The sequence below is a fragment of the Strix aluco genome, chromosome 5 (assembly GCF_031877795.1).
Source record: "Strix aluco isolate bStrAlu1 chromosome 5, bStrAlu1.hap1, whole genome shotgun sequence".
NCBI classification, from domain to species: domain Eukaryota; kingdom Metazoa; phylum Chordata; class Aves; order Strigiformes; family Strigidae; genus Strix; species Strix aluco.
Window position 1 is genome coordinate 34,605,471 of NC_133935.1, and position 25,174 is coordinate 34,630,644.

At 37.3% G+C, this 25,174-nt stretch overlaps 1 protein-coding gene across 1 annotated transcript in view; it reads left to right on the plus strand.

The window, feature by feature from the left end:
* Positions 1-135: 135 nt before the first annotated feature.
* NUP205 (nucleoporin 205) overlaps positions 136-25,174 on the plus strand; it is a 52,531-nt gene continuing 27,492 nt past the window's right edge. Inside the window, exons 1-16 of the mRNA XM_074826951.1 lie at positions 136-389; positions 5,557-5,699; positions 6,716-6,887; positions 7,850-7,994; positions 8,942-9,101; positions 11,096-11,324; positions 11,484-11,648; positions 13,476-13,651; positions 16,698-16,814; positions 18,337-18,474; positions 19,576-19,726; positions 20,498-20,703; positions 21,662-21,844; positions 22,991-23,041; positions 23,627-23,836; positions 24,642-24,741. Coding sequence (XP_074683052.1) covers positions 254-389; positions 5,557-5,699; positions 6,716-6,887; positions 7,850-7,994; positions 8,942-9,101; positions 11,096-11,324; positions 11,484-11,648; positions 13,476-13,651; positions 16,698-16,814; positions 18,337-18,474; positions 19,576-19,726; positions 20,498-20,703; positions 21,662-21,844; positions 22,991-23,041; positions 23,627-23,836; positions 24,642-24,741 — 2,482 coding nt within the window. The 5' untranslated portion in view covers positions 136-253. The remainder of the gene's footprint in view (positions 390-5,556; positions 5,700-6,715; positions 6,888-7,849; positions 7,995-8,941; positions 9,102-11,095; positions 11,325-11,483; positions 11,649-13,475; positions 13,652-16,697; positions 16,815-18,336; positions 18,475-19,575; positions 19,727-20,497; positions 20,704-21,661; positions 21,845-22,990; positions 23,042-23,626; positions 23,837-24,641; positions 24,742-25,174) is intronic.

Sequence of the window (25,174 nt, forward strand, 5' to 3'; positions counted from 1 at the left end):
ACTATCAATCTGCAACTTCTACCAGGCGCCAAGCACGCCGTCGCCACCGCCACGGCCCCCGCCGGGGCTCCGCGCCCCTCTGCGACTACAGCTCCCGTCAGCCCGCGGCGCAGGGCCCGCCGCGCCGCACAGCCCCTGCGGCAGCCGCCGGCGCCGAAACGGCCGGTTGTTAACGTTCGCCACCTGGGCTGCCCCAAAGCCGGAAAAGGGGGGAGCCGTAAGACCCCCTCCCCGTCCTCCGCGGCGGGAGGAGATGGCGAGGCGTTACCCCGCTCCTCGGGAGGCGCCCCGCGGGCAGCCCGGGGTGTTGCCGGGCCTTCCTCGGCCGGCGGCGCCGCCATTGCGCCTCCCTCTCTCCAAGATGGCGGCGCCGTTGGCGGTAAATTCGGGTAAGAGGGACCTGAGCGCGGGGCCGCGATTCTTCCTGCTCTTCCTTCTCTTCCGCGGCGATGCCGCTTCCCGTCTTCCCGCCGGTCGGGGGGCGCCGGCCTCGCGCCCCTCCAAGCCCGCGGAGCCGTGGGTGGCGGCCCTGGGAAGGCCGGGCGTGAGGAGGCGGCGCGGCTCGGGCGGGCAGGGCTGCGGGGCGCCAGGTCGCGGGGGCCGCGGTGATGCTGGCAGGCGGTGGGGAGAGCGGCCTCCTCCCGCGCGCTGGTACCCGGGACGCTCGGGCTGCGCAAAGGTGATGGGGCTCGGCGGTCAGAGCTGCCGCCGTGCGTGGCGGGTCCTGGCCAAGGGTGCGTGAAGCTGGTGACATGAGAGAGCAAAGGCCACCTTGACTCGAGAGGACTGTGGTAACTCGGTGCATGTGTGATTAAACATCGCCTCTGTATTGTATTCATCTTTTAATGCCGTGTGTAATATGAAAAAAAAAAATGCACCGAATTTTGCTTAGTGTTACCCAAGAAGTCTGAAAATGTTGAGCTGGTTTCTCTTGCGTTGAGTGTTACTAAAGATTAGGAGCAGCAGGATCATCCATGGTCCTTTCAGAGCCTCTCACAAAGAGCATGTTTTGGGTTACTGAGGCAGCACTTACCCAGTATAATTGGGGAATAAGTCTAATACAAAAAGAAAAGACTGGATAATTGGAAAATAATTTCGGTGGTCATCTGCTCCAGCTTCTCTACTCCTCCTGCCCCCAGTCTGGGCCAGTTCAGTCCAGAGGCTCAAGGCCTTATCCAGGCTAGTTTTGAATACTTGTAAGGATGAGGAACATCCCAGAGGCCTTTCTGTTCCAAAATGTGACCCCCATCAGTGTAAATTTTTTTTTTTTCCTGCTCACCTCCTGAGGTACCTCTGTCTCCATTTTCTTTGTACAGTGCCTTTCAGTAGTTGAAGACAACAAAGCTCCCACCACTCTTTAGCTTTCTCTTCTTAAGACTAAACAAGGTCAATTCTTTCAGCCTCTCATTCATCCTGTTCTCTGGTCCTCCATTTCAGTGTCTTGCTCAGGGAAGCCTAAAACTGGACACGGTACTGGAGTGGACTCTCAAACACTTCCCTACACCTGCTGGCTGCAAGTCTGTTAATACAGCCTGGTGTATAGATGCTGCCTTTGCTGTAAGGGTGTGCTGCTGACTGGTGTTCAGCTTCCTGTCTACCTGAACACTTTGGTGTTTTTCTGTAAAGCTGCTTTCTAGCTGTTTAGTCCCCAGCCTGTACTGTTGGCGTGGAATTATTCTGGCTCAGGTGCAGGATGTTGCATTTGCTGTTGTTGAGCTTCATTAAGTTAATACAGGGAGAATGGAGATGCTGTGACTGTAATATGGGCATGATCTGTAACGAAGGTGAGAAGATATTTTGATCTAACTGAATGAACTCCATCCCTGCCCCCTCACAGAAGAGCAGTAGTAAAGCAAAGACCCTTCATTTGGAGGAAGGGTGATTATTCCTACCATTCACAGTATCTGAAATCATAGAATCCCAGAACGGTTTCGGTTGGAAGAGACCTTAAAGACCATCTAGTTCCAACCCCCCTGCTGTGGACAGGGACATCTTCCACTAGATCAGGCTGCTCGAAGCCCCGTCCAACCTGGCCTTGAACACTTCCAGGGAGGGGGCATCCACAACCTCTCTGGGCAACTTGTTCCAGTGCCTCACCACCCTCACAGTGAAGAATTTCTTCCTTATATCTAACCTAAATCTACCCTCTTTCAGTTTAAAGGTATTACCCCTTGTCCTGTCACTACATGCCCTTGTAAAAAGTCCCTTTCCAGCTTTCTTGTAGGTCCCTTTAGGTACTGGAAGGCTGCTATAAATGTGACTTTGTTAAAGTGAAAACTGGAGTAGTTCAAAGGAGACTACACTTTATTGTATAAATTACATGGCAAGAGACTCTATAGCCTTATAATTAAAAAAAATAGGGGAAGAAGGAGTTTTGTACATGAAAGATGAGATTAAAAGTTAAAGCAGATGTGGCACTAGAACTAATGAGGATTTTGCCTTAAGTTATAGTATGTTTGTGGGGACAGACATAGTGTGCTTAAGTCTATAGCCTTGGCAAAAAGTTCAGGCATAAGCAGCCACTGCTATTGTTGCCAAAAGAAGCAACCCATCCTGTCCTTCCTTGATGGGATGGTCAGCCTTTCTAAAACTATAATAATAATAGAAACAACATAAGTGGGGAAAAAGTCAGCACGGTCACTAAAGTCCAACTTTTTTTCTATCCTAGTTGCTTATTCCTTTCTCTGCAGTACTTCATCTTTCTGCTAGCATAACTTTTGCCATCACAGAGCAAACTGGGTTGTAGATGTGATCCTGCTGAAAATAAACTCTTTTTTAGACTAATTTTCAGTTAGAAAAGTTAGATCCTTAATTTGTTTGAATGCCTTACAGTACATGTATTTGGACTGGTGCAAAGCAATTATGTTGTAGGGACAAGAGCAAACAAATGGGCCAGGGAAATAGTTGAACAGCTTTTGGCAGGCACTGCAGATTGCTGCTGGTATTTATTGGACTCGGTAATTTAATAAGAGTGAAAAGACTGTTTCAAGTGGAAGTAAATCTCTGAATTCTGAAGTTATGTGAGAGAGCCAGTTATAGTCTGGAGTGTGAAATTATTGGTCCAATAGTAACTATTTTTAGTGAATTTGTCTAGGCAGGGGTAACATTATATGATTAAAACACTGATGCTTAGAAAGGGTGAAGGATTTGTCCTTTTGTACAGGCTGTCCTCAGATACAGCTCTACTGGCGCTGCTAATGGCATCCTAAACGATGACAGTTTTTGTCAGTGCCAAGTTTGGGGTGAGAGGGTTTGTTTTGTTTTTTTTCTTGTTTTGTGTGGTTTATTCCTTCACAACAGAATAAAACTGACAAAGTTTTACTTGGTTTGCTGCTTCCAAGACAGCTTAGGTAGTGGTAAAACTGACTGAAATCAGTGGTCTCACTCTGAGACCTGCTCGTCTCCATGCTCACTTGCTACACTTTGACTTGGCTTATGCTGCCTTATTATTCAGGGCATTCGTGTATCATTTTGCATTACTTCGGGGTGGTGTCTTGATTATATGAAAAAGAGGGGCATCTTCACATCACAGTAGCTACCTCTTGCTTGCTGTCTTAATGTAAGCAGCCTGGTCAGGATGAGGTGTGGATATGTTTGGCTTTGATGCACCTCGTCAGGTTTACCTTAAGGATTAGAGCTGGTCAAAACAAGGTATGTGAGGGTAAAATGTACTTGATTTTATACCAGAGTGTTAACTTGTACATTAAAAAGAAGGAAAAAAATGTTAAGCCAGTTTTAGGTGAAATTATATTATTTTTTGTACATAGGCTACTCTGCAAGGCATATATATATCTTTATCATATCTCCAGAAACAAAGCCCCTTTCAGAGGTCTCTGCTGTTCACTACCCACTTGTTCTTTCCTTCTGTGCTTCAGGCATTGCTCTTTCAGTTGTTTTTATGATTAGCAGGGCCACTTTGTAACCTGTGTTAATGAGATACTCTGATTTTTAAAAACAAGGTTAGAAGAACTCTGGAAAATGTTGCTGCTTTTTTTTCCCCCCCTCTGTTAATTTGAATCATTTGACTAACATGATTTATAGTGCTGTCCATCAGAGTTAATGAAGCAGGCATGTGTAAGGTTGGGAACAAGTGGTCTGAATGAAAGCAGGCAGCAACCTCTTAAAGTACTCTTAAATTAGCTTCTGCACTAGGAAAATTGTAGCATGCAAAAACCACCGCTAGCTTATAATATCTTTGGGTCAAGGACAATCTCAGTAGATGCTCAGAAACACATAATACTACCTCACTTGGGCAGCGGTTATGTGGTAGCTTGCAGACAAACAATCAGTCATAAATTTATCTGGTGTGTTTAGCAGTGATTTGTGGTGTGTAGAATCTGAAACTTTCACAAACACAAATGATATCTAGCAAGGGAAACATTATGGTACTTCTGCTTAACGTAGGTTTTAAAATGTTGACTTTTTTTTTTTTAAATAGGATGCTAATACTAGGTGGTAAGAGTAATTTTTCATCTGTAAGGTTTTCAGTTTAGATGGTTCTGGCTGAAGTCTGAAGACTAGTTTTGTATACTGTTCTCATGAGACCTGATGATAAGAAAACTTCTAGTGCGGTCTTCATGCTACAGACTTCAGGTTCTGAGTGATACAGCTTCTAGCAAGGAGGAGATCATTCAGCTGTAGTACTAAATTCAGGTTTGAAATATGCAAAGGAAACTTTTCTTCACTGTTGAGGAAGAGGAGAGATTGTATTTCTAGAGTAGGGTCAGACTTCTCTTTAATATATTTATGCTCGCTAGCTTCCAGAAATAATTTGGTCTCATCTAAACATAGTCAGGTAACTATTTGTATTGATCTGACTATTTCTAGTAAAGGAAATTCATGTCTTTATAAAGCTCTTGTAGGGAATGTTAAAAGCAAATGTGTCTTAGAAATCAAAAGCACTTGTATTTTTTTTTTTTTTAATTAAAATGAGAAAGATGAGTAAATGTGAAAGTGTCCTCAGGCTTATGATTTTTGTTTCTTATATAATATTGTCTTTAATCTTACATTTCTAGTTTCTAATTTATTTTATTCTAGACAGACTGATGCAGTAATATGACAAATTCTGATAGCACTGCTGTTCATTTTCAGTCCGCCATATATTAAGTATTTATTTGTTTTGGATTTTTCTGTCAAAAATGGAAAGCAGGAAGCCTGCCTTGTCAAGTTACATTCAGATTCAAGGTCTGCTGTCCAGTTCTTAGTTATCCTTTAATCTTACCAAAGTGAATGGAATGTCTTAGGCATATAAGGTTGAAAGATTACAGAGCTTGTATCAAATATCTTTATAAGATGACTTTCAGCCGCAGAACTTAGCTGCACATATAATCTTTTTTGCTTCTCTAGCTCCCTCAATACAATTAGGTTTTATATCAGACTGTTGTTGTTTTTCGGTGCTTTAAGAAAGGAAAATATGCTTTGCTTGATGGGCATAACAGTCTATACTGTCAAGCTGAGACTAACAGTAAGTTAAAAAAAGTCTTATTGAAAATAGTGTATAAATAATTTGGTTTTTTTCTTTCCATTACAAATACATTGTTTTATTTCTTCTTTTAGCTGCCAGCTTGTGGGGTCCATATAAGGACATATGGCAGACTGTAATGAATGCCATTTGGAAAAGGCAACCTGAAGCTATTCATCGCCTTGACCAGGTTTTAAAGAAACACAAATCAGACTTCATTTCTCTCTTCAGAAATCCGGTACTAGACTAATGCTCTCTTGTGGAATGAGTTGAAGAATTGATGATTTACTGTCTTGTATTGTTGTACTATGTACAATTTAGGCCATGACCATTCTTTTAATTCTATATTTTTACAGTACATAACACAAATGTGTTATAGCAGTCTTATTCTGCTGTAAGAATACAAATAGTTTGAATAATACATATTATTTTCTGTCTTGTACAGAATAATTTTATCTATAACATTTTTTTCTTCTCATTATTTGCATGCTATTTTGAAAGGAATAGTAAAAGTATCTGATGATCCATCAGTCAAGTATTAGCTTTTCTCACTGCTCTTGTGTGCCTGAAATAAAACACAAAACTATTTTGTCTGATTTGGGTCCATGCTCGTGGTTCAGTAAGGTTAATGAACACAGAACAGGTGAACACATGAATTTACAAAATATAGAATGTGTCTTGTTATGGATGTGAGATGATGTGGAAAAACTTGCTGTTTCTTGGCTGATGGATCGCAACTAGAAATATGTCTTCTTTCTGTGGTGTTACTTCTGCAATAGTATATGGCTTTTTAAAGTGATAGGTCAGAAAATTTAACGGCTCTGGAGTTTCATTGGTATATTTTAGTGTCTGAGTTTCATAGAAGAAAGGACGACGTAGAAAATAGTACTTTGGAGTAATGCAGCAGTTCTGATCAACAAGATGTCTTTCATTGAGCTGATACCAATTTCTGTTGAGAATTGTATCAAAATTTACTTTCAGTCTCCATTATTCTGAGTAAACTGAATATCAGTATGCATTGTATAAGATTATTTTTGGTATGTTCCCACAAAGAGACCATTGCTGTGCAAGTGTGAAGCATTTTTAGGATGCCTTTACTATCTCTGTGTTTAAAAACACTGCCTTTGTTTTTGTGACAACCTAACCTATCCGAACTGTATTTGTGAGGAAGGATTAATGTGTAAAGCTTTGTTCAGTATTTGATCTTTTTTAATAGCCATTTTTAATAACTTCCGATCCTTGTTTCTCTTGCAGCCAAAGAACGTTCAGCAGCATGAGAAAATTCAGAAAGCAAGTACAGAAGGGGTTGCTATCCAGGGTCAGCAGGGAACTAGGCTTTTGCCAGAGCAACTCATCAGAGAAGCCTTTATCCTCAGTGACCTCTTTGATATTGGAGAGTTGGCAGCTGTTGAGCTCCTTCTAGCTGGTGAGAAGGGAAAATATTTAAGAGCTGGAGAAATAGAACGTAAATAGGGCCTTCTTACTTCAGTGTATGCTTAACATGAATGCATGATTCAGTCAAGGCCTTAGCTTCCTAACATAGAATGTTCTTAAAAAGAAATCTGCTGTCGCTGTCATGTAATATGATAACAGTGTTCTGAACCTTAATGTTCATATTTTATGCAGCTATTGCAAAAGGGGGAATAATTTGAGTGTTTTTTATGATTTACTTTTCATTGAATTTAAAAACAGTTTTAAAATAATTGATTGAGAGTTTTTCCATAAGGCAGTGGAACACATATTGGTTCTTCAAATTACGTATTAGTTATACATTGATATGTGACTCTATTTGGATCATAATCTAATAACTGATTAATAAGAGAAGTATTCTGGAAAGTGACACATGCTTTGCATGTAGAAAATTGATTTCAGATTTATTAAAATATAATTTTTAGTTGTCATTACTAGCTACTGTTCATTAACTTTTTAAAAAATTGTTAAAGTAGCTTGTGAATTTGTCACCTTTGGAAAGACATCTTCAAGTCAACCTTGTTTTCTCTTTTGAACTTGAATTTTCAATCTCAGTTCAGACAAAATTTAATTTTGAATAAAGAAAAGATAGTGTGCTGATAATTAGCTTGAATTGGTTATTAAGATGGGTTGATACCAGTTGCAAATACCATTTGGACTAGGATATTTATGGACTTGCACTTCTGTTTCTCTCAAATTCTTGGATGTTTTAATAGTTGAATATAAATTTTAATAATAGCACCCGAAATATCTGTGATTTCTGTTAAGTGCCTGAAACAAATCAAAGCGATAGTGAATAACTATGGTTACTTCGAGTGCTACACTTATATTTCAATTAGAAATACAAAGATACAGAGCCGTTATCAAAGTGCATGTGTTCGATTTTCTGTGACTATTCTGTGCTTTTTCATTCAATAGGAGAACACCAGCAACCTCATTTTCCTGGCCTTACAAGAGGTCTAGTGGCTGTTCTGTTGTACTGGGATGGAAAAAGATGCATTGCCAATTCACTACGAACCCTCATCCAGTCACGCCAAGGCAAGACGTGGACATTGGAACTCAGGTCTATATTAGGATGATGAGCTGATGAGCTTTTAGCTTTGAGTGCTTTTAGACTAATTAGACTCAAGGGAATATGAATATTCTCAAATGTGTCTGTTTCTCATAACCTGATTCATCTGCCTTCATGTTCATTTTTTAAGCATAATATTATTTTTTTCTTACACATATTTTTACTGGATTATAAGGATATCCATTTTTACTTTCAGTTCTTTCATCCTACTTCACCTTCTGGCAGTGTTTTGCTTCAGACACCCTCCCAGTCAGTGTTGCTCTTAACTAGTGATGATTACTCAGTATTTCAGAGACTGAATTTCTGCCCTTGCTGTGTTCTCGCTTCCTGTGTCTTGCAAAACAGAGAATTGTGCTCCCGCCTTTACTTAAAATGGATGCATGATCTACTGGCAAATGTAATAACGTTAACATTTTTTGACTTTAAAAAGAAAACAGTATGCACTGTTTACTTCCAAAGCACAGTGATTGCTTGACTAGAGAATGATTAAAAGATGTGTTCTAGTGTAAATATAAATTCTGAAACCTAAAATAAATGATTACTTCAGAACTAGCTCCACCACTTCAGTAGGATGTACATAATTGGACAGATGCATTTACTAGTAAGAAAGAGGCTGCGAACTTGTGAGTTATGCACATCTTATGTATAGTACCTTTTCTTTTGATAGAAATTTTAACTAGCTGATCGATGGTATATTCTCACATTCCATGTTCTTGAACCTACAGTTACTGAAAGACTTTGTATCCATTCAGCATAATGTTTTGAGATGGCACTGCTTACTGATTAGCAATGTACGTTTTGTTACTTTATTGTATATAATGTAGTTGAACATTTTCTGTCAGCAGACACAGTTGACGGGATTCACTATTTTAGACTTTCTCTGTGACTGGGAATAGTTAGTATGATTAATTGTTAAATTTATATTCTTTCCATTATAGTCAAGAGTTAATGTCCATGACAACACGCTTCACAGATGACCTAATGGAGCAGGGTTTGACTCAGAAGATCCTCACTCTTGTGTCTCACATTGATTTGAACAATGAATTTGATAAACTCCAGAGAGAGCGAGGATTGGGCAGTGAGAAACATCGCAAAGAGGTAAATATTCACTGGGTGTGAATATTCTTCTGAATTACTGCACAGAGTAGAATACAGTTAGATCGCAAAGAGACATGGAAGGATTTTTTTTTTTTTTTTTTTTTTTTACTTTCTAGTCTCTGTTCTCTACCTTTGCAAGCTGTTACTGTCTGAGGGATCATTGTAACTACTCCAAAGCCTGTGCTATACCAGTCTGGGATCCAGATTACTACCTGCATTTCTGTTTTACTTTTGCTCCCTGATGCTAGGGCATACATTATTTTTAGTGAAGAAGTGTAATCAAGGACAGTAAAAGAGTAAGCCTAATATTTGCACCGTGTGTAAATTTCCTTTTTTTTTTTTCCCCAGTTTTATTCTAAAGACTATATTAAGTCATCTGCTCTCAGCACTACCATTATCAGCACCATTGGAATAAAAATAGCAAACTAAAATTCACAAATTATTAAAACATATTGAAACCAAGTCTAGTCAGGCAAATAATGCTCTTTTTAATATTCCAATTGTGTTACTATGAACAGAGGCATTTCTAATAGTGATGAGAGAGAATTGATTGAAAACGAGTTCTCATTTTTGTAATCCACGAACTTAATTGAGACTATGACTTAACTGCAAAATAAATTTCTAGTACAAAGATTTTAAACTTTTTAAATTTCTGAATTTCTTTCTAATGGGTGATCTGTCTAAAATTATTCTGTGTAACAATCAGTCAATTTGTTTTCTACCAAATAAAGAACTAGTTTTACATTTTTGCTGTTAATCTAGAAACTATGCAAAGAAGATCCTTCTGATTTACCTTAAATTACCTCCATTTACCTCAATTTTACCTTAAAGTTAATTTAACACTTAATGTTAGAATTTGTTTTCTTCATTTTAGGTGGTCTACAATATTTATCTCTGTGTTCATTACAACTATTATTCTGCTGGAGTCTACACAAATCTTTTGCTGTGTCAAATGTTATAGTTTTTCTCTTTATTACCCTGCATGTGACTTTACTGGAGGTGGAATGCCTATAGCTCTTTATTTTTTATTTAACCAGGTACAATGGATATAAGTCAAGAACATTATTAGAAGCTCATAATCTAGCTAAATAAAATACAGTTTTACAAAAGCTATTGGTGGCTTTTTATTTTTTAACTTTTTTGTGGGTTTGTTTTTTGGGTTTTGTGGGGGTGTTTTTTCAAGTTCTACTGTTTTCATAAGACTTAAAGCAGTTAAAACTCAGCTGGGGTGGAGGAATGAAGTTAACAAGTGAAATAAATGTTTGTCCTTGTTTAAAAACAGATAATTTTTGGTGTAACTGTTAGAAAAAAGACAACCTTTTTGTTTTCAACAGTGTACTTAATTTTATCATTGCATGGAATATTTTGCCAAATAAAAAGAAAAAAATATTTTTAGTTTGAAAATGCTTGGTAGCCTTTATGTTGGGCATAATATTTGCTTCATATATAATAGTGGATTAGATTTCATTTATGTTCTAAAGTTGATATAAATATTTTGTCTGGGGGAAGAAAGTTCTAATTTTAAATGTCTTTCATATTTCTCAATGTCTTAAAAGTTAGGTATTTGTATAGTCAGTTGAGGGAATCACTTTTGGAGCAAGAGGAAGACTATGACCTTATCTGGGTATAACTACTAGTACAGTTGTGTATTAGAGACAGGAAATATGACTTTTTTGTGATATGTTTACAGCTACAAAAGTTCTGTGTAGATTCATGTCTCCTGACCTTGACAGAGATGCTGGTTTGCATACAGTGATATTGCAGGATATCTAGTCACACTTTGTATAAAGTACCTGGGAATATGAACGTATTTAACAAGCAGAAATGTGCCTTTTGTTGTTTAGCAATTAAAAAAACCCAACATTTTCTGTAGCTGCTGTCGTCAGAGTAATTTTTGAATTAACCTAGTCATACTGACTGACTGAGGAGGACAAACTGAACATATTGCCAGAATATTTGTATTCACTGTTTTTTGTTTGGCTTTACTTTTAAAGGTTTCTGACCTCATTAAAGAATGCCGACAGTCCTTGGCTGAAAGTCTGTTTGTCTGGACCTGCCAATCACCACTGAGTAAGGATGACACGCTAATCCTTATAAGTTACTTGGAGAAGGTAACAGCGGAAACTGGTAGCCCATTGGATGGTGTGAACTTGTCTCTTCTCATGGCTCTCCTTTACTGCTTTGATGTCAGCTTTCTGGAACAAGGCACAGAGGATCGTGAAGGTAGTGCTGGCAGATTTCCCAAAGAGGTTATGTTGTGCACATGGATAAATTGTTGTTTAACCAATTTTGTTACTGATCAGTAACAAATTGGTAGGATTTTGCATGTTTGTTTTCACATTTGTTTACTAAGTGTTGCGTTTGGTTTTTTTGTTCTTCAAGATTTGATGCACCGGCTCCCTCTGCTAGCAGAAAGACAGTATATAGCAACAATACACACTCGTCTTCAGGAGTCTCAGCCTTGGAAATTGCCAGGCCTGCAAGCTACTGTTAGATTAGCCTGGGCGCTGACATTACGAGGAATATCCCAATTGTCCGATGTGACAGGTAAATTACCCTAAAATGCAGTTGCTGCACATTCAGAGCTTGCAAGTGGTGTAAGTCAAAGTATTTGTTACCTTTTTGAAGTGTTAGTATTTACCTTTATGATAAAATTATCATTGACATACCTTTAAAGCTTTCTCAGTATTTGAGCTTGATTGCTGAGTATTGAATTGCTCTGAAATGTGCACAGATTTAGAAATAACTAGCTATTAGACAGTGTTGCGTTTAGGGTGAGAATAAATTTGGTAAGAGATAAATCCCCTTGCATTCTAGCCAGTCCTCAGAGAATAGAGGGGCTAGGGGTGGCCGGACTTACCCCTTAATAGGTATGCCAATTGGGGCTGTAACTATAGGTCTGACCCGGATGCCCGAACAGCCCATATGCTGAAGGTCAGGTTGCATTCAAAAGAAGCCGCCAGATTCACGAATAGTGCGGATTAGTGGCCATCACTATAGGTCTGACCCAGCCCAAACGCCCATATGCTGTAAGTCTGGTTGCGTTCAAGAGAAGCAGTCAGATTCACGAATAGTATGGTTTATTTTCATGCAACATCTACAGATCCTTTAAGATTGCCTATGATAAATGCACAAACTGCAGGTTGGCTATATAGCACTACACAAAAGAAAAGGACTGCAATCACACACAACAAGTACCGGGGTATACACTCGGCATAGCTGAGGAAATCTTACCAAAAAGCGTCTCTTTGGGGGGGGGGGGGGTGTGGCAAGAGCACAAACCTGTCGATCTGTCCCTCCGATTTGGTGTCGGATTATCGTCCCTCCAAGTTAGGTACAAACTTGGGGTAGTATTTATCTTAGTAGGTATGGTGAGTGGGTGGGACTGTAGTCAAATCATTATTCTATCATTAATACATAATTAGGTTCATGGTGCCAAGCGGTATGGCTGGTTTTTGTGGGAAAAAAAGGGAGGATGGGAAGCAAGATTGACTTGCAGCTGGGTTGTGTGGGAAAGAAGGGAGGATGAGGCACAGAGTTGGCAGGTTGCTACAAAAAAATCATATTTCGAGGGAACCAAGCAGAACAGGAGATAAATCTGTCCTTGAAGTGAAAGAATGGGACCACGCGGCCTGCACCCCGCTTCGCATTCCTCCTTGGTGCCACATCAAACACAAATCACTGGACCTTCATCCAGTCCTTTGTTTATTCTGGGCACTCTGTGTCAAGGAAAATGTATGCTTCACAAATTCCTCACTGTTTTGCTCTTTTGCCTTCCTCATGCTTCCGATACCCAATTTTCCAATACCTAACAGACAATAGTATTGATCAGTGTCTCATTGAAGGGAAAGAGATTTTAATGTACTAAAAATGTGAAAGATTGCATTTTAGCAGCTTTAATATCATTTGAACACTTAAATTAAGAACAGATTCATGCTTATGACTTTTTACATCTGTAAATTTTAAACCTCAGTATCTTGAGAGGACAAATCTACTTTTAATTTTTTTTCTTTCTGTACTTCACAAGCTTTCCAGACTCCCTACTAGGACAGAATTGAGTCTACTCCAGAATACCTGTTAAAGAAAATGTAAATATTATAATTAATTAAGGTTGGTTTGTGATTCTTGGTTCACAGCCTTAGATTTGATTGGGTAAATGGATTACGCAATTTAACGCTTATTAATGAAGAAATTTGAGATCATCATCTGACCTTGACTCATCTTTTCCAGTCTAGTGTTTTCCTGTACGGTAGAAAAAACATAATTGATAGAAGCATGTTAATTTATGTGTCAGCCGTGTGTCTGAAATATGCTTTGTTTGGTAACAGATAATTGTAATTTATTTTTTCCCTTCTTGTGATTTTTGTTGCCCAGCTCTTGCAGAATTCACTGAGGCAGATGAAGCAATGGCAGAGCTAGCAGTTGCTGATAATGTCTTCCTGTTCCTGACTGAATCTGTTGTGGGGTCTGAAAATTTCTACCAGGAGGAATTCTACATTCGCAAAATTCATAACCTTGTCACAGACTTCCTTGCACTCATGCCAATGAAAGTAAGTTTTTTGTGTGAATAGCAGTTCTTGAGAAATGTGGGCATCTCTTCTATATTTCTAACATTAGGACAGGTAGCATAGAGATTCAGATATGACCCTCAGCTTGAGGTGCTGCAGTTCAGAAAACTTGTTAACTTTATGGAACCCATATGGTTTGGGGTTTATTTTCCACACTGAACTAAAACGTGATTTTTAAAACACTTCAGTGTGGTGAGATTTCCAAAGCAAGCTTTTGTGGTGGTAGTGGGTTTGTTTTGTTTTACATGATTAAAATTTAAATGAATGCTGAAACTGATGGCAATCTATGTGCATATTGATTTTGTTGTTGTTTTTTTCTTTTGATACAGACAGTAGTGTAACCTAAATTAACTTACAGTTTTTATCTCTCATTTTTAATTTATTCTTTTGCTAATGATCTTTTTCCATATTTAAGGGGAGGGATTCTGCTTTTTTCAGTAGTATCAATTGTTGGGAAAATGAGCAGCTGTTTTCACTAGAACAGCAGAAATGCTGCAAAAAAAAAAGTTTGAAGCAATTACAACAGTTTCATGTGTTCCTTTCATTTGACCTTTGTATCTAGACATGGAAAATTAAAATTCTATGAAAATGCTTTTATTTAATTGATGGAGGCTTTATTTTGTGACTTTTATTGTGTTGAGCTGTAGTTGGAGTTGCCAAATAATTACTTTTTTAAATGTGTAAAAAAAGGATTTAAAAATATATTTTGTTCACCGTAGCCTAGCAGAATGAGAACAATATTGGCAGGAAAAAAAATATTTGAGCCTTAAGAATCTTTGAGGGCATATATGAACATTTAGGCAGCTTTTAGGTTTAATCATAATTTATTTATTGCATGTTCTTTTTCTCAAGCTGTCTTTTTAACCCATGGAATATCCATAGAACAAGTATAATGTCAGTTCAAAGAAGTTCATGTTGATAACTTTACAGCTATATTTCAGCTGCAATGGCTGCCTGCATACAACACTTACCATGTTGTTAACAGGCTTTGGACATCCTTTGAAGGCTGCATGCAATGGAGTTTTCTGTAATACAGACACAGTAGCAGTTAGGAATCTTTTAAATATATGAGGAATATGTAAGGTATGTTTTATGGAAGTTCTTTAAACAATCAAGTGCAAACAGGTTTGGAACTGTGAACTTTTTTACCAGACAGTTCTGCATTGGATGGCATTGCTTTACAAAAGATACAATGTCTCCCTGTAATGATACTAGTTTTTATGAAAGAGATCTAAGGTAGATTTTTTGAATGAAGGTGGAAGAGCTGGAGCCTGACCCAGGGTGAGGTTGCTGCCATAGTGGATTTAGAACAGATGTGACCCTGTCTCCTGTATCCACAGACCTGCCTGAAAATCCAAAGGCTGTTAGTTGGTTTGCTGGTACATCTCATCTTCATTGTGTTATGCAATTGGAGGCTTTATCTCTGGGAAGAGTATTTCTCTTACGTTTCAGTTTTTCTGCTTTGGTTCAGATCAGTGGTTTGATTGTAGCTAATGCCTAAAGATGAAGAGAGATGTTTTTCATTACAAATAGGATTTTGTAAATAGGATATAAGCAAAAATCTGACTGTTGAATTGTATTCCAGTTTGGCAGAGGCCAGTATTACTTGTTTTAGAGGGAAGACTTTGTTAGCAGGCAATTGGGATATAGGCCTACAAAGGAATTTTTTTGTCTTAACTGCTGTTATTAGTTGGCTCATGTATACAGCTATTTCTACTGAACCTCAAATTTTAGATAAGGAGGAGTGTCTGCTTTGCAGGATTTTGTTTTTAAATATATATATGTAACCTTTGTTCAGTTTCATTTAAATCTGTAAATCAGCATTTTATTTAACTCTTCTGTATAGTTTTAACACTTACGCTGCTTGCCAGTGATGATCTGGATAAATCTTTCGGGTGGCTGCATTACATTCAGAACTTGATAATTAGCTCTAGTAGTTTGGATAATTCATTATTTTGTTCATCAACACTCCATTTTGTCCATGTATTAATTTTGTTAGTATACTAATTTGGCTAGTTTGCTCTGACCCTTTCCACAGTTATTTCTAGTTTTTAACTATTTTGTCTTGATGCGACATAATCATTTTGCTGCTCATTCAATTTTACGAATTAAGATATACTATAGATCACAAACTGATCTCTGACCATCACCAGGTTTTAATTTTTGGTGTGTTGAATTGATTGCTTATTTCTGTTTCTTGTTCCTCAACATCTGCTTAATATTTAACAAAACAAAACTTTTCCTCTCATGGCAATTTGCTTTCTATAAACCTCTGGTGGGGTGTTCTGTCAAAGGCTTTTTGACATTAAAATTAAATGTCAGACGTTTTTTGTTTAGTAATTACTTTTTTCAACACAAAGAATTTTAGGATACTGGTTAAAGGTTGAGGGTTTTTTAATTGCTGCTGTTGTTCTTCCCCTCCCTTTTCTCTTTTATTTCCCCCCCCCACCCCCCCACCCTGCCTTGTGTTTGTGGACATGTTCTAATGCTTTTAGTTTCCAGACTGGGTCCAAAGTAATTGCATCAATCCAAAACTTTTCAAAACATAAAGTAGCTGTTGATACCCTAAAATGGTAATACCCTAAAGTGGCTAAGAAAGGTGCAATCCACAGATCTATATACAGAAAACATTATTTTACAGTGTTTTTTGTTTCTTTTCACTCCTTGTGGATAATGTTTGAAGCTAACCTAGCTTTTGAAGTTAAAAAGTGAAAAGGATCCACCTTTTCAGGCCAAACCAGAGGATCTGGTGAAATCAATTGGGAAAAACTCCTATGGTGTAAGTTCAGGGCTTTTGCTATGAACTGAGGGCCTTGGCAGTAAGAAAGTGATTGAATATATCTTTGAATGTAAGCTCTTAGGGGGAGGGGGATTAAAAACAATAAAATTGAATATTCTTGTCATGTATGTGCAAGTTCATTTTCTTTGTTAGTTTTTAGTAGGCTGTTTAGACAATTCTGTTATTTCTGTTCTGTTTCATTCTTAGCTAAATATAGACCAGTGGTTTTTTCCACTTCATAAATTGTAGGTGAAACAGCTGAGAAACCGTGCCGATGAAGATGCTCGTATGATCCACATGAGTATTCAGATGGGTAATGATCCACCTATTTCCCTTCGGAGAGATCTGGAGCATTTAATGCTTTTAGTAAGCCCTGTTTCCTTTTAAATTACTGTGGCAAAAAGTGATTGTGACTTTCTTTCTTCATTAGAAAACCCATATCTGAATGATGACATGCAATGCTGGATCTTTTCCTTTTTAGATTAGAGATTTTTTTTTTCTTAAATATAGACACTTCTTATAACTTCTTAGGTAAAAGAATAAATTTGCTTCCTTGGCTTCTGATGTTGATGGAGTATCATTTAATACTTCTTTAGTAAGTGAATAGTGGATTGTTTATTATGTTTGAAGAATTCTTGAGCTGAAGTTATTTTACAAAATATTTAAATACCTGAAATTTAAATTATAATAAGATTATCTTAACATATGTATTACCTTAAGCCATCTTATTTTAACATAACTTAGAAATAGGAATTTTAAACTACAGGCTATCACTGGAGTTGAGATCTGGCTAAATAAAGGGAAATTCTCTGGAATGGAACACCTTTGTGTATCTAGACCTTAATGTTTACACAGTGTTTTTTAAGTCTTCAAATTTATCCCTATTTACTGTGGGTAAACTATAATTAGGTTTTAGGGGGTTCCCCCACTCTTGACAATTATTCAGATAAAGAATTGAAATGTTTAAATAATTTTCATGTGTTGATGTGTTTGTAATGAGAATTTTGGAAGACTATTTTGTATTTGCTGTTGAGTAGGCTAGGCAAGGTGACCCCCATTAAGGCTGCTGGAATTACAATTCCCTAATTTCAGTATAAATTTGACCACAAATGTACATTTAAAGGAAAGATCTTTCTGTTTCTGTCATATTTTTTAATAAAAAAATTAAAATAAAATTGAAAGAAAATTTAAATGTGTTTATATTTAAATATTGGTTATTAAGATTACCTAATTGCAGTTTCAAAACCCCCCACATCAGAAAACAGATTTGCATATTGAACTGGTGCATTTTATATTTTCTGTTCATGAATAAATGAAAAAACTTGTATATTTCCCCTTATTTACCATGAAAATGTATAAGTGTGCAATTTTCAGTATAGCAGTCTTTAATATAGGGATTACTTGTCTTTTCCAAAGGTAGTCCTTTAGGTTATAGGACATTAACAGGAAAATTTATAGTAAAATGCTTTCTTAAGTAGTTCTGAGCTATATAGTAAACTTGAATGAAGAACTAGAAATGAAAATATACTCTGAGAAATGTGTATGTTCAGATAATTGGTAAGATATATAATCCTGATACTGGTTAACTTGTTTTTAAGTTAAAATACCAAGGTACTCATGGTATTTAAGGAGAAATGATGCTGTTTTCTTAGCGATGATATAATCTATAATAATTAGAAAGTTACGGAAGTTTCACTTATGTGTGCATTTTTAATTTCTCTGGCTATCATTTGTTCTGATATTGCTATTTAGAAGCTGTCATTTTTCAGAGCGTTTTAAGGAATGGAACACCAGCTATGCTTTGCCTCTCAGATGTGTTTAGCTGTTGAAGTAATTGTCTTTTCTTTATATAGTTGATATTTTTCTAACATCTTCCTTTCTCTGATAGATTGCTGAATTGTATAGGAAAGACCCCTTTAACCTGGAACTTGCCCTTGAATACTGGTGTCCATCAGAGCCTTTGCAGACATCTACCATCATGGGGTCCTACCTTGGAGTAGCTCATCAGCGACCCCCTCAGCGCCAGGTTATCTAGATTTTCTTGAGTAGTTACTAGTAACTTGAAACTAAAGTAGTTAAAAAAACAGGCAACAAAGTTTTTGGTATGCTTATTACAGCTGGCCTCTAAGAAGACATCTTTTATCAGTGGCTTATCTGCATGTGTCCAGCTCCGCATGACATGGTTGTTGCTTGCTCTAAAATGAGCTACTGCCAGTCACTCGTAGTTGTCAGTAAACTTAGTAAGAAAGAGTCCTAACAAACCTCTCTGAAAATTTTATTTAGGTCTGATTTTATTGCAGCTGCCAGATGGATTCTGATAGTGCTCCTGTGTTTTCTGTCTGATGACCTCTACATACCTTTGTGGTGTAACTGAGAAGTTAAACTGCCGAACTATAAAAAACTTTATTAACTGTAGTTGATAATATTTTGGGGGGTAAAAATCCATAAGAATATTGTAATTATTTAAAGCCCAAAAATTATAGCCCATGAGAGACAGAACTGAAAATTAGAATGAAGAAGCAATATAAACAGAAGAATCAGATGTTCCAAAACTCTAGATACCTGGGATGCTGTCAGCCTTTAGTACTTCTTGAAGGACTGTGCAGTGTTAGGCAAAACCTAGCACGAGGCATATTGGACACATCCCAGGACCCACCCAGAATACAGGCAACTGGAGTTAGGGCCTGGTGCAATCTGCAAACACCCTAATATGACCCTGGGAGGAACCACTGTGTGTGTGAGTTACTGTGTAGGGATATGACAATCATAGTGAATTCTTCCCCAATATAACATAACTTGCACTGTGAGATGTGTTAATAATACTGCTGTGCAACATTTGTGAGCTGAAGTAAATTTTATCACTAGAAATACAGAATTGGAGAGTTATACTTTGCAATAGCATGAATTATTTTGTTTTGATTAGTTCCTCTTTGAAACATGTTTTACATCTTCAGGGAAACTGAATAGGCCCGTCTACAAAGGACTTTTTTTAAAAATTGTGATTGCACCCCTCTACCCTGCCCTGATTACATTAGAATCTGTTTTCTGTCTTCGGCTGCCTATTGTTTTCCTAAAATACTTGGATTTTTTTTTTTTTTTTTAAAACACTGATCTTTATTTGTTCTAGGTTGTCTTGTCAAAGTTTGTTAGGCAAATGGGAGATCTACTTCCTTCCACTATTTACATCCCATACTTGAAAATGCTGCGGGGACTGGCTAGTGGGCCTCAGTGTGCTCATTACTGCTTTAGTTTGCTAAAAGTCAATGGCAGTAGTCATGGTAAGAAAAGTGATGCTTCAGCTCTTTCTCAGCTCTCTTTCTTTATAAAAGTACAAAGACTCATTTGAGATGAATTGTGGCTTCATACTTTTAACATTTCATTATTAATACAAAGATGAAATTGGGAGGCTTCACTTGAAAGTGTAATCTGGGGAAAAAAAAAAAAAGACTGATTAGGTAATAAAATGTCTGAGCACCTTAGCAAGTAATTCACATAATGAAATTTTTTAAGAAGCTGTGTCTTAACACTGTAAGAGATACAGAATATGAATATTGCTTATTGTAAAATATGAAGTGAGTAATGTCTTAAGTTGTATATTCTATAAATACAGTTATCTTTCCTGACTGACTTTTTTCAGAAGAACTTTGTTCTGTTAGAGTTTTTTGGTACCTGTAATATAATAGCACTTTCTCAAAGTAAGAGATGCTGGTCAGTCCTGTGTTTTGTATTAATTTTGCATTGATCAGATTGGGGAAAAAGCCCTACTTTGAAGATACAAATAATGCTGTAAACATTCTGATTTATAAACCAGAAAATTCATTTGTACTGGTTTTTCATATTAGCACCTTTCTGTCTCTATTGAAATACAAAACCAAACAAAAAACCCCAACAACAACAACAAACCCCAAGCCAGAATCACTAATTTCAGAAATGATAGCTTTACTTCAAACTTTATTTTTTCCTCTAGATAAGAAAGTTTTCCTATTAAATTTAACTACCCTGCTTGTCACCCTGTGAAAGAGTATGTCACATGTTTGTCATTTTTCTAGCGGAAAACATTCAAGGAGCAGGTGGCAGCCCTGTGTCGTGGGAGCATTTCTTCCACTCTTTGATGCTTTATCATGAGCACTTAAGGAAAGACTTGCCAAGTGCAGACAGTGTCCAGTATCGTCACCTGCCTCTCCGAGGAATCACACAGAAAGAACAGGATGGATTAATTGCCTTTTTACAGCTGACCACTGTTATAGTAAATTGGGTAAGTAACCTTTTATTTGGTAAGTAACATTTTTATTTGGTTTTCTTTCTTAATACATTTTTTTTTTCTTGCAAAACATCATCATTCAACTGTGAGGTTCACTTGACCAAAAAGGTGTGTTGGGCAAATTTACCTAGCAGTTGTTGTCATTTGATTAGTGAATTTCAAAAATATGGGAAGCATCAGGAATAACTGTTATGACCAAACATGCGGTCCAGGTGAAGCAGGAGATGACACCTTTTCCTGTGTTGCTGATTTTCTTGCTTTCCTGACACTTTGGTGTCATGGAGATGCCTTTCAGAAGTGAGGTATATTCAGAAGACATGACTATGGAGTAGAAGAGTTTTTTGCGTTTAATTATGAATTTGAAAAGACAAAAATAATAGATGAATTTAAAAGGAAATGGTAGAATTGGCAAGGAAACTCATCAACTGTGAAACTTGCCTCCAGAGTTAGATTTTAAATGTCCCCAAACCAATGTACCATGTGTAAAATGTGCCATGAATTGACTGGATGAGGAATCCAGAAGAATAAAACTTCAATGCAGATTTTGTATTGTGAATTGTCTGGGTAAATCTGGATAGTATGGAATTCAGCTCTTCAGTACCCAACAGACTGCAGCCTAAAAACTCTGTGGTGTAGTGAGATACCCTTGGTTTTGCAGACACAAACACAAGACAGATCAATGAAACTAGGCTTTTTAAAAATCATCCTTGATGGTGGTGATAATGGGGTGTTCCTATGTGAGGAACTATGTTAGTACTTGTGAGTCATTAAATTGGGCTTTTTGTTTAATTAAAGTTGTTTGCTTTGGAATGGTCTGCCATTCTTCTGATGTTCTGTGTACCTTCAAGGATAAATCAGAGTCGTTGATACCAAACTGTGAATTAAAGATTATAAACCAGGAATAATCTTCAAAGTAATAATCCGCAGTTTTGTTTTCTGATGAACTCTGTAGAGTGAGAATGCTCGCTTGGCTCTTTGCGAGCACCCTCAGTGGACACCAGTAGTGGTCATTCTCGGACTTCTGCAGTGCAGCATTCCTCCTGTTTTGAAAGCAGAGCTATCAGAAACCCTTACTGCTTTTGGAAGATCTCCTGAAATAGCTGCTTCGCTCTGGCAATCCCTGGAATATACACAGGTATTTTAGGTTTTTCAGTGCTTAAACTATAGCATCCTAGTCTGTTGAAATTGTCAGTGTATTTGAAATTTTCTTTTTCCTCTTAAATTTTCTTGTTGCAATTGTTGAATATAATGTTTTTCACTTAGTTAATGCAGTTGTTTGAAAATGACAGTATGGTTTTATGCTTCAGAGATCTCATTGGCTGTGCTTATTTTACATAAATACTAGTTTCCTAACAGACGGTCCTGTGTGTTCAATATCTTTTTTCCTTGGTGTATGTCATCAGTAATAAATGTTCTGCAGGTTATATATTTTTCTGTTTGGGTTTTTTTTTTTGTGCATAATATTCTTGTACTGTGAGTGGTGCTCATAGAAAGAAGGTGCTGGCTGAAAAGCTCCACTTTCAGGCTTTTAATTTTTGGAGGAAGTTAACTGTAATTTACAGGATGTTGTTGCCAACTTTCACATTTAGATGGCAAAGTCAGATATATATTAAAAGCCCTACCTTTTAAAAAAGTGTTTTTTCCCTTCTGTCTTTATTTCAGAAAAAAATTTTAAATGCGAATCCTAACGAAGATGAATATCAAATGAAAATGCTCTCTCTTTTGTTAATTCAAAAATCGCAGTGGGATAGGCTTATTTTATAGTCTGTATTATGGTTCAGACTAGTTGCTGTTTTATTTGGAAGAACTTGAGGCATTTGAACTGCAACTGCAGGTTTATTGTTAATTACTAATAAAAATACCCTGACAATAATGACATTTTATAATAGTAGTAGTTTGAATGTTTACTGCCTTTGCTTCCTAACTTATGATATTCTTTAAAATACACTGTTTTAAGAGATAACAAGGGAAATGTCTTTCCCCTAGCCAATGTAAGACAAAATTCATTTATGTGAAAGCGGTTTTGCTCTCTGTTTGATTTAACAATAAACATGATGCAGATCCTTGAGGATGTAAAGATAGAAGCATACAAGTGTACAACATATAATGCAGCCTTTCAGACAGAAAAATCTTACCTTTTAACATTTTAAGCGGATTTAGGAAACCTCTTCTTATAGCTAAAAAGTGATGAGTACCTTTTACTCCCAGTAAAAATGATGGAGATGCACTTTGATGTGAAATGTATTGTTTGTCTGTTTTCATATCTCTTTCTGTTTTGAAGATACTACAAACTGTGAGAAGTCCAGGCCAAAGACAAGCAATTGGTATTGAGGTAAGGGTTTCTCTGTACCTAGGCAGCCTCTCTGACCATCTGTGCATGAGTTCAGGAAACACTTGCAGAGGCTGCATCTGCTGCTCTGTCCGCATGAAACCCTTGGAACAGGCCTGTCATTTCACTGCTTCTTAACTTGCTGTCAGGCCTGCTTGTAATTTTTGGAATTTTTATCCATTTATGAATCTACTGCAGCTTCATACTAGTAACAGAGCGGCATCTAAACCCTCAAATTCCTTATGAGCAGTTCTCATTAAGATTTTTCTATTTTCCTAAATTTGCCTCACTTTTGTTACGTCTTAGTACAGCTCACTTCTAATAAGAGTAGTAAATAAAAGCAAAGTATGTAAATGTTGAGGCATATCTTCTAGTAGCTTGGACATGAAGAGTGTATTGCTGAACTGAAATGACAGTACTGTTGCTTCACTGCTTTTGCTTTGTTTGTGGCGTACCGTAGACAAAAATGCAGCAAATTCACTGCAAAGTAATTCACAGGTGATGCTCTTATTATTTGTTCTTACATGTTTCTTCCTCCCTCAAAATCTTTGATATTTCTCCTTCTGTTTTTGCTGTCCTTGTGGGAAGGTTGAATTGAATGAGATTGAGTCCAGATGTGAAGAATATCCTTTAACCCGTGCCTTCTGTCGACTCATCAGCACGCTAGTGGAGAGTTCATTCCCCTCTAACTTGGGAGCAGGTCTCCGTCCGCCAGGCTTTGATCCCTATCTCCAGTTCCTCAGGGATTCTGTGTTTCTCCGATTCCGCACCAGAGCTTACCGGAGAGCTGCTGAAAAAGTAATTTTTGTTTGAAAATATTTTTTTTATTTAGGATGTAGTTAAAATGATTTGGCACTGCTGATATGGCTTAGATCTGTTTGAGAAGCTGTACAAGTTTGATATAGCAGAGGTAACCTGGAGCAGTTCATAGTGTTTTGATTCTGTAAACAAGTGATTCTTTTTTTTTTTTTTTTTTTCAAGTCATGGGTCATCAGGAGCCATGAACTACTTCTAAGGAGCCTGTATAAAGTATTCCTTTAAAAAAAAAAAAAAAAAACTAGTTTATATTAGTGCTAAATTTCAATTTTCTATACAGGATTCTGCAACTCTACTATATGGCTAATGACTTCTGAACGTCACATGGCCAAATCTACAGGTCAAATTTGTCCTTTCCTCATTACTTCAGAGAATATTTCCAACTTCCTGAACCAAAGAATTTGAGTTTCCTTTATGATACTTCTGGATGCAAGTGCATGCTGAACTGTATCCTGGAAGCTATTAATGATCTGCTATTAGCTGTATACCTAATAAAGGCTCTGTTGCTTGTAGTTTCAATATACTTATATGTATATTGTATAAGAGAGCCTAAAATAAATCTAGTGTTCCATTTTACTTCAGAAAGAAAGCTCGGTCTTTCAAATTATTTGACATAATGAATTTTAAGTGGTGTGGGATAACTTTTTGGTATTAGATAGTCATGCCGTACTTCTGATCCAGTACCTCACTGCACTGCCTGTTGTATTCTTTGTCATCCTGGTCTTGTTGCTGCAGTATCAGTCTTATTCTGTGTATGACTTTTTCTTCATTTTGTGTTTATCTACAGTGGGAAGTAGCTGAGGTAGTTCTGGAAGTGTTTTACAAATTGCTGCGGGACTATGAACCTCAACTTGAAGACTTTGTGGACCAATATGTAGAGTTACAAGGTTAACTTGTTCATTTGTTCACTGACAAACAGAATTGTAACTTCCCTTGCTCTTTTGCCTCTATCTTGTGATCTTGCTTAATATTGCAAGTAAGCCGGTGTAAAGCTAGACCAAGGCTTTAAGACAGGAAGACATTAAAAAACCACCCATATACTATCGGGAGCTGTGTTGATAATTCAGTAGGGCTTCATGTACACTATTTCCTATGTGTGTAGTTCTACTAAGAGGACGACTTAGGTGTCTCTTGCATTGCTGATTTGGTTAAAGAGCAGCATTCACCTGAGTTTTGGGCTTGTTCCTCGGGATTTCTTTGGTCTGTATCTAGATTACCACTATTCGTAGGGTTAATTTAAAAGTGTCACTGTATTTGATACATTCTCTAATATTAATATCATTATTAATTAGAGCAGATAGTAGAAGTAGAGTTATGATC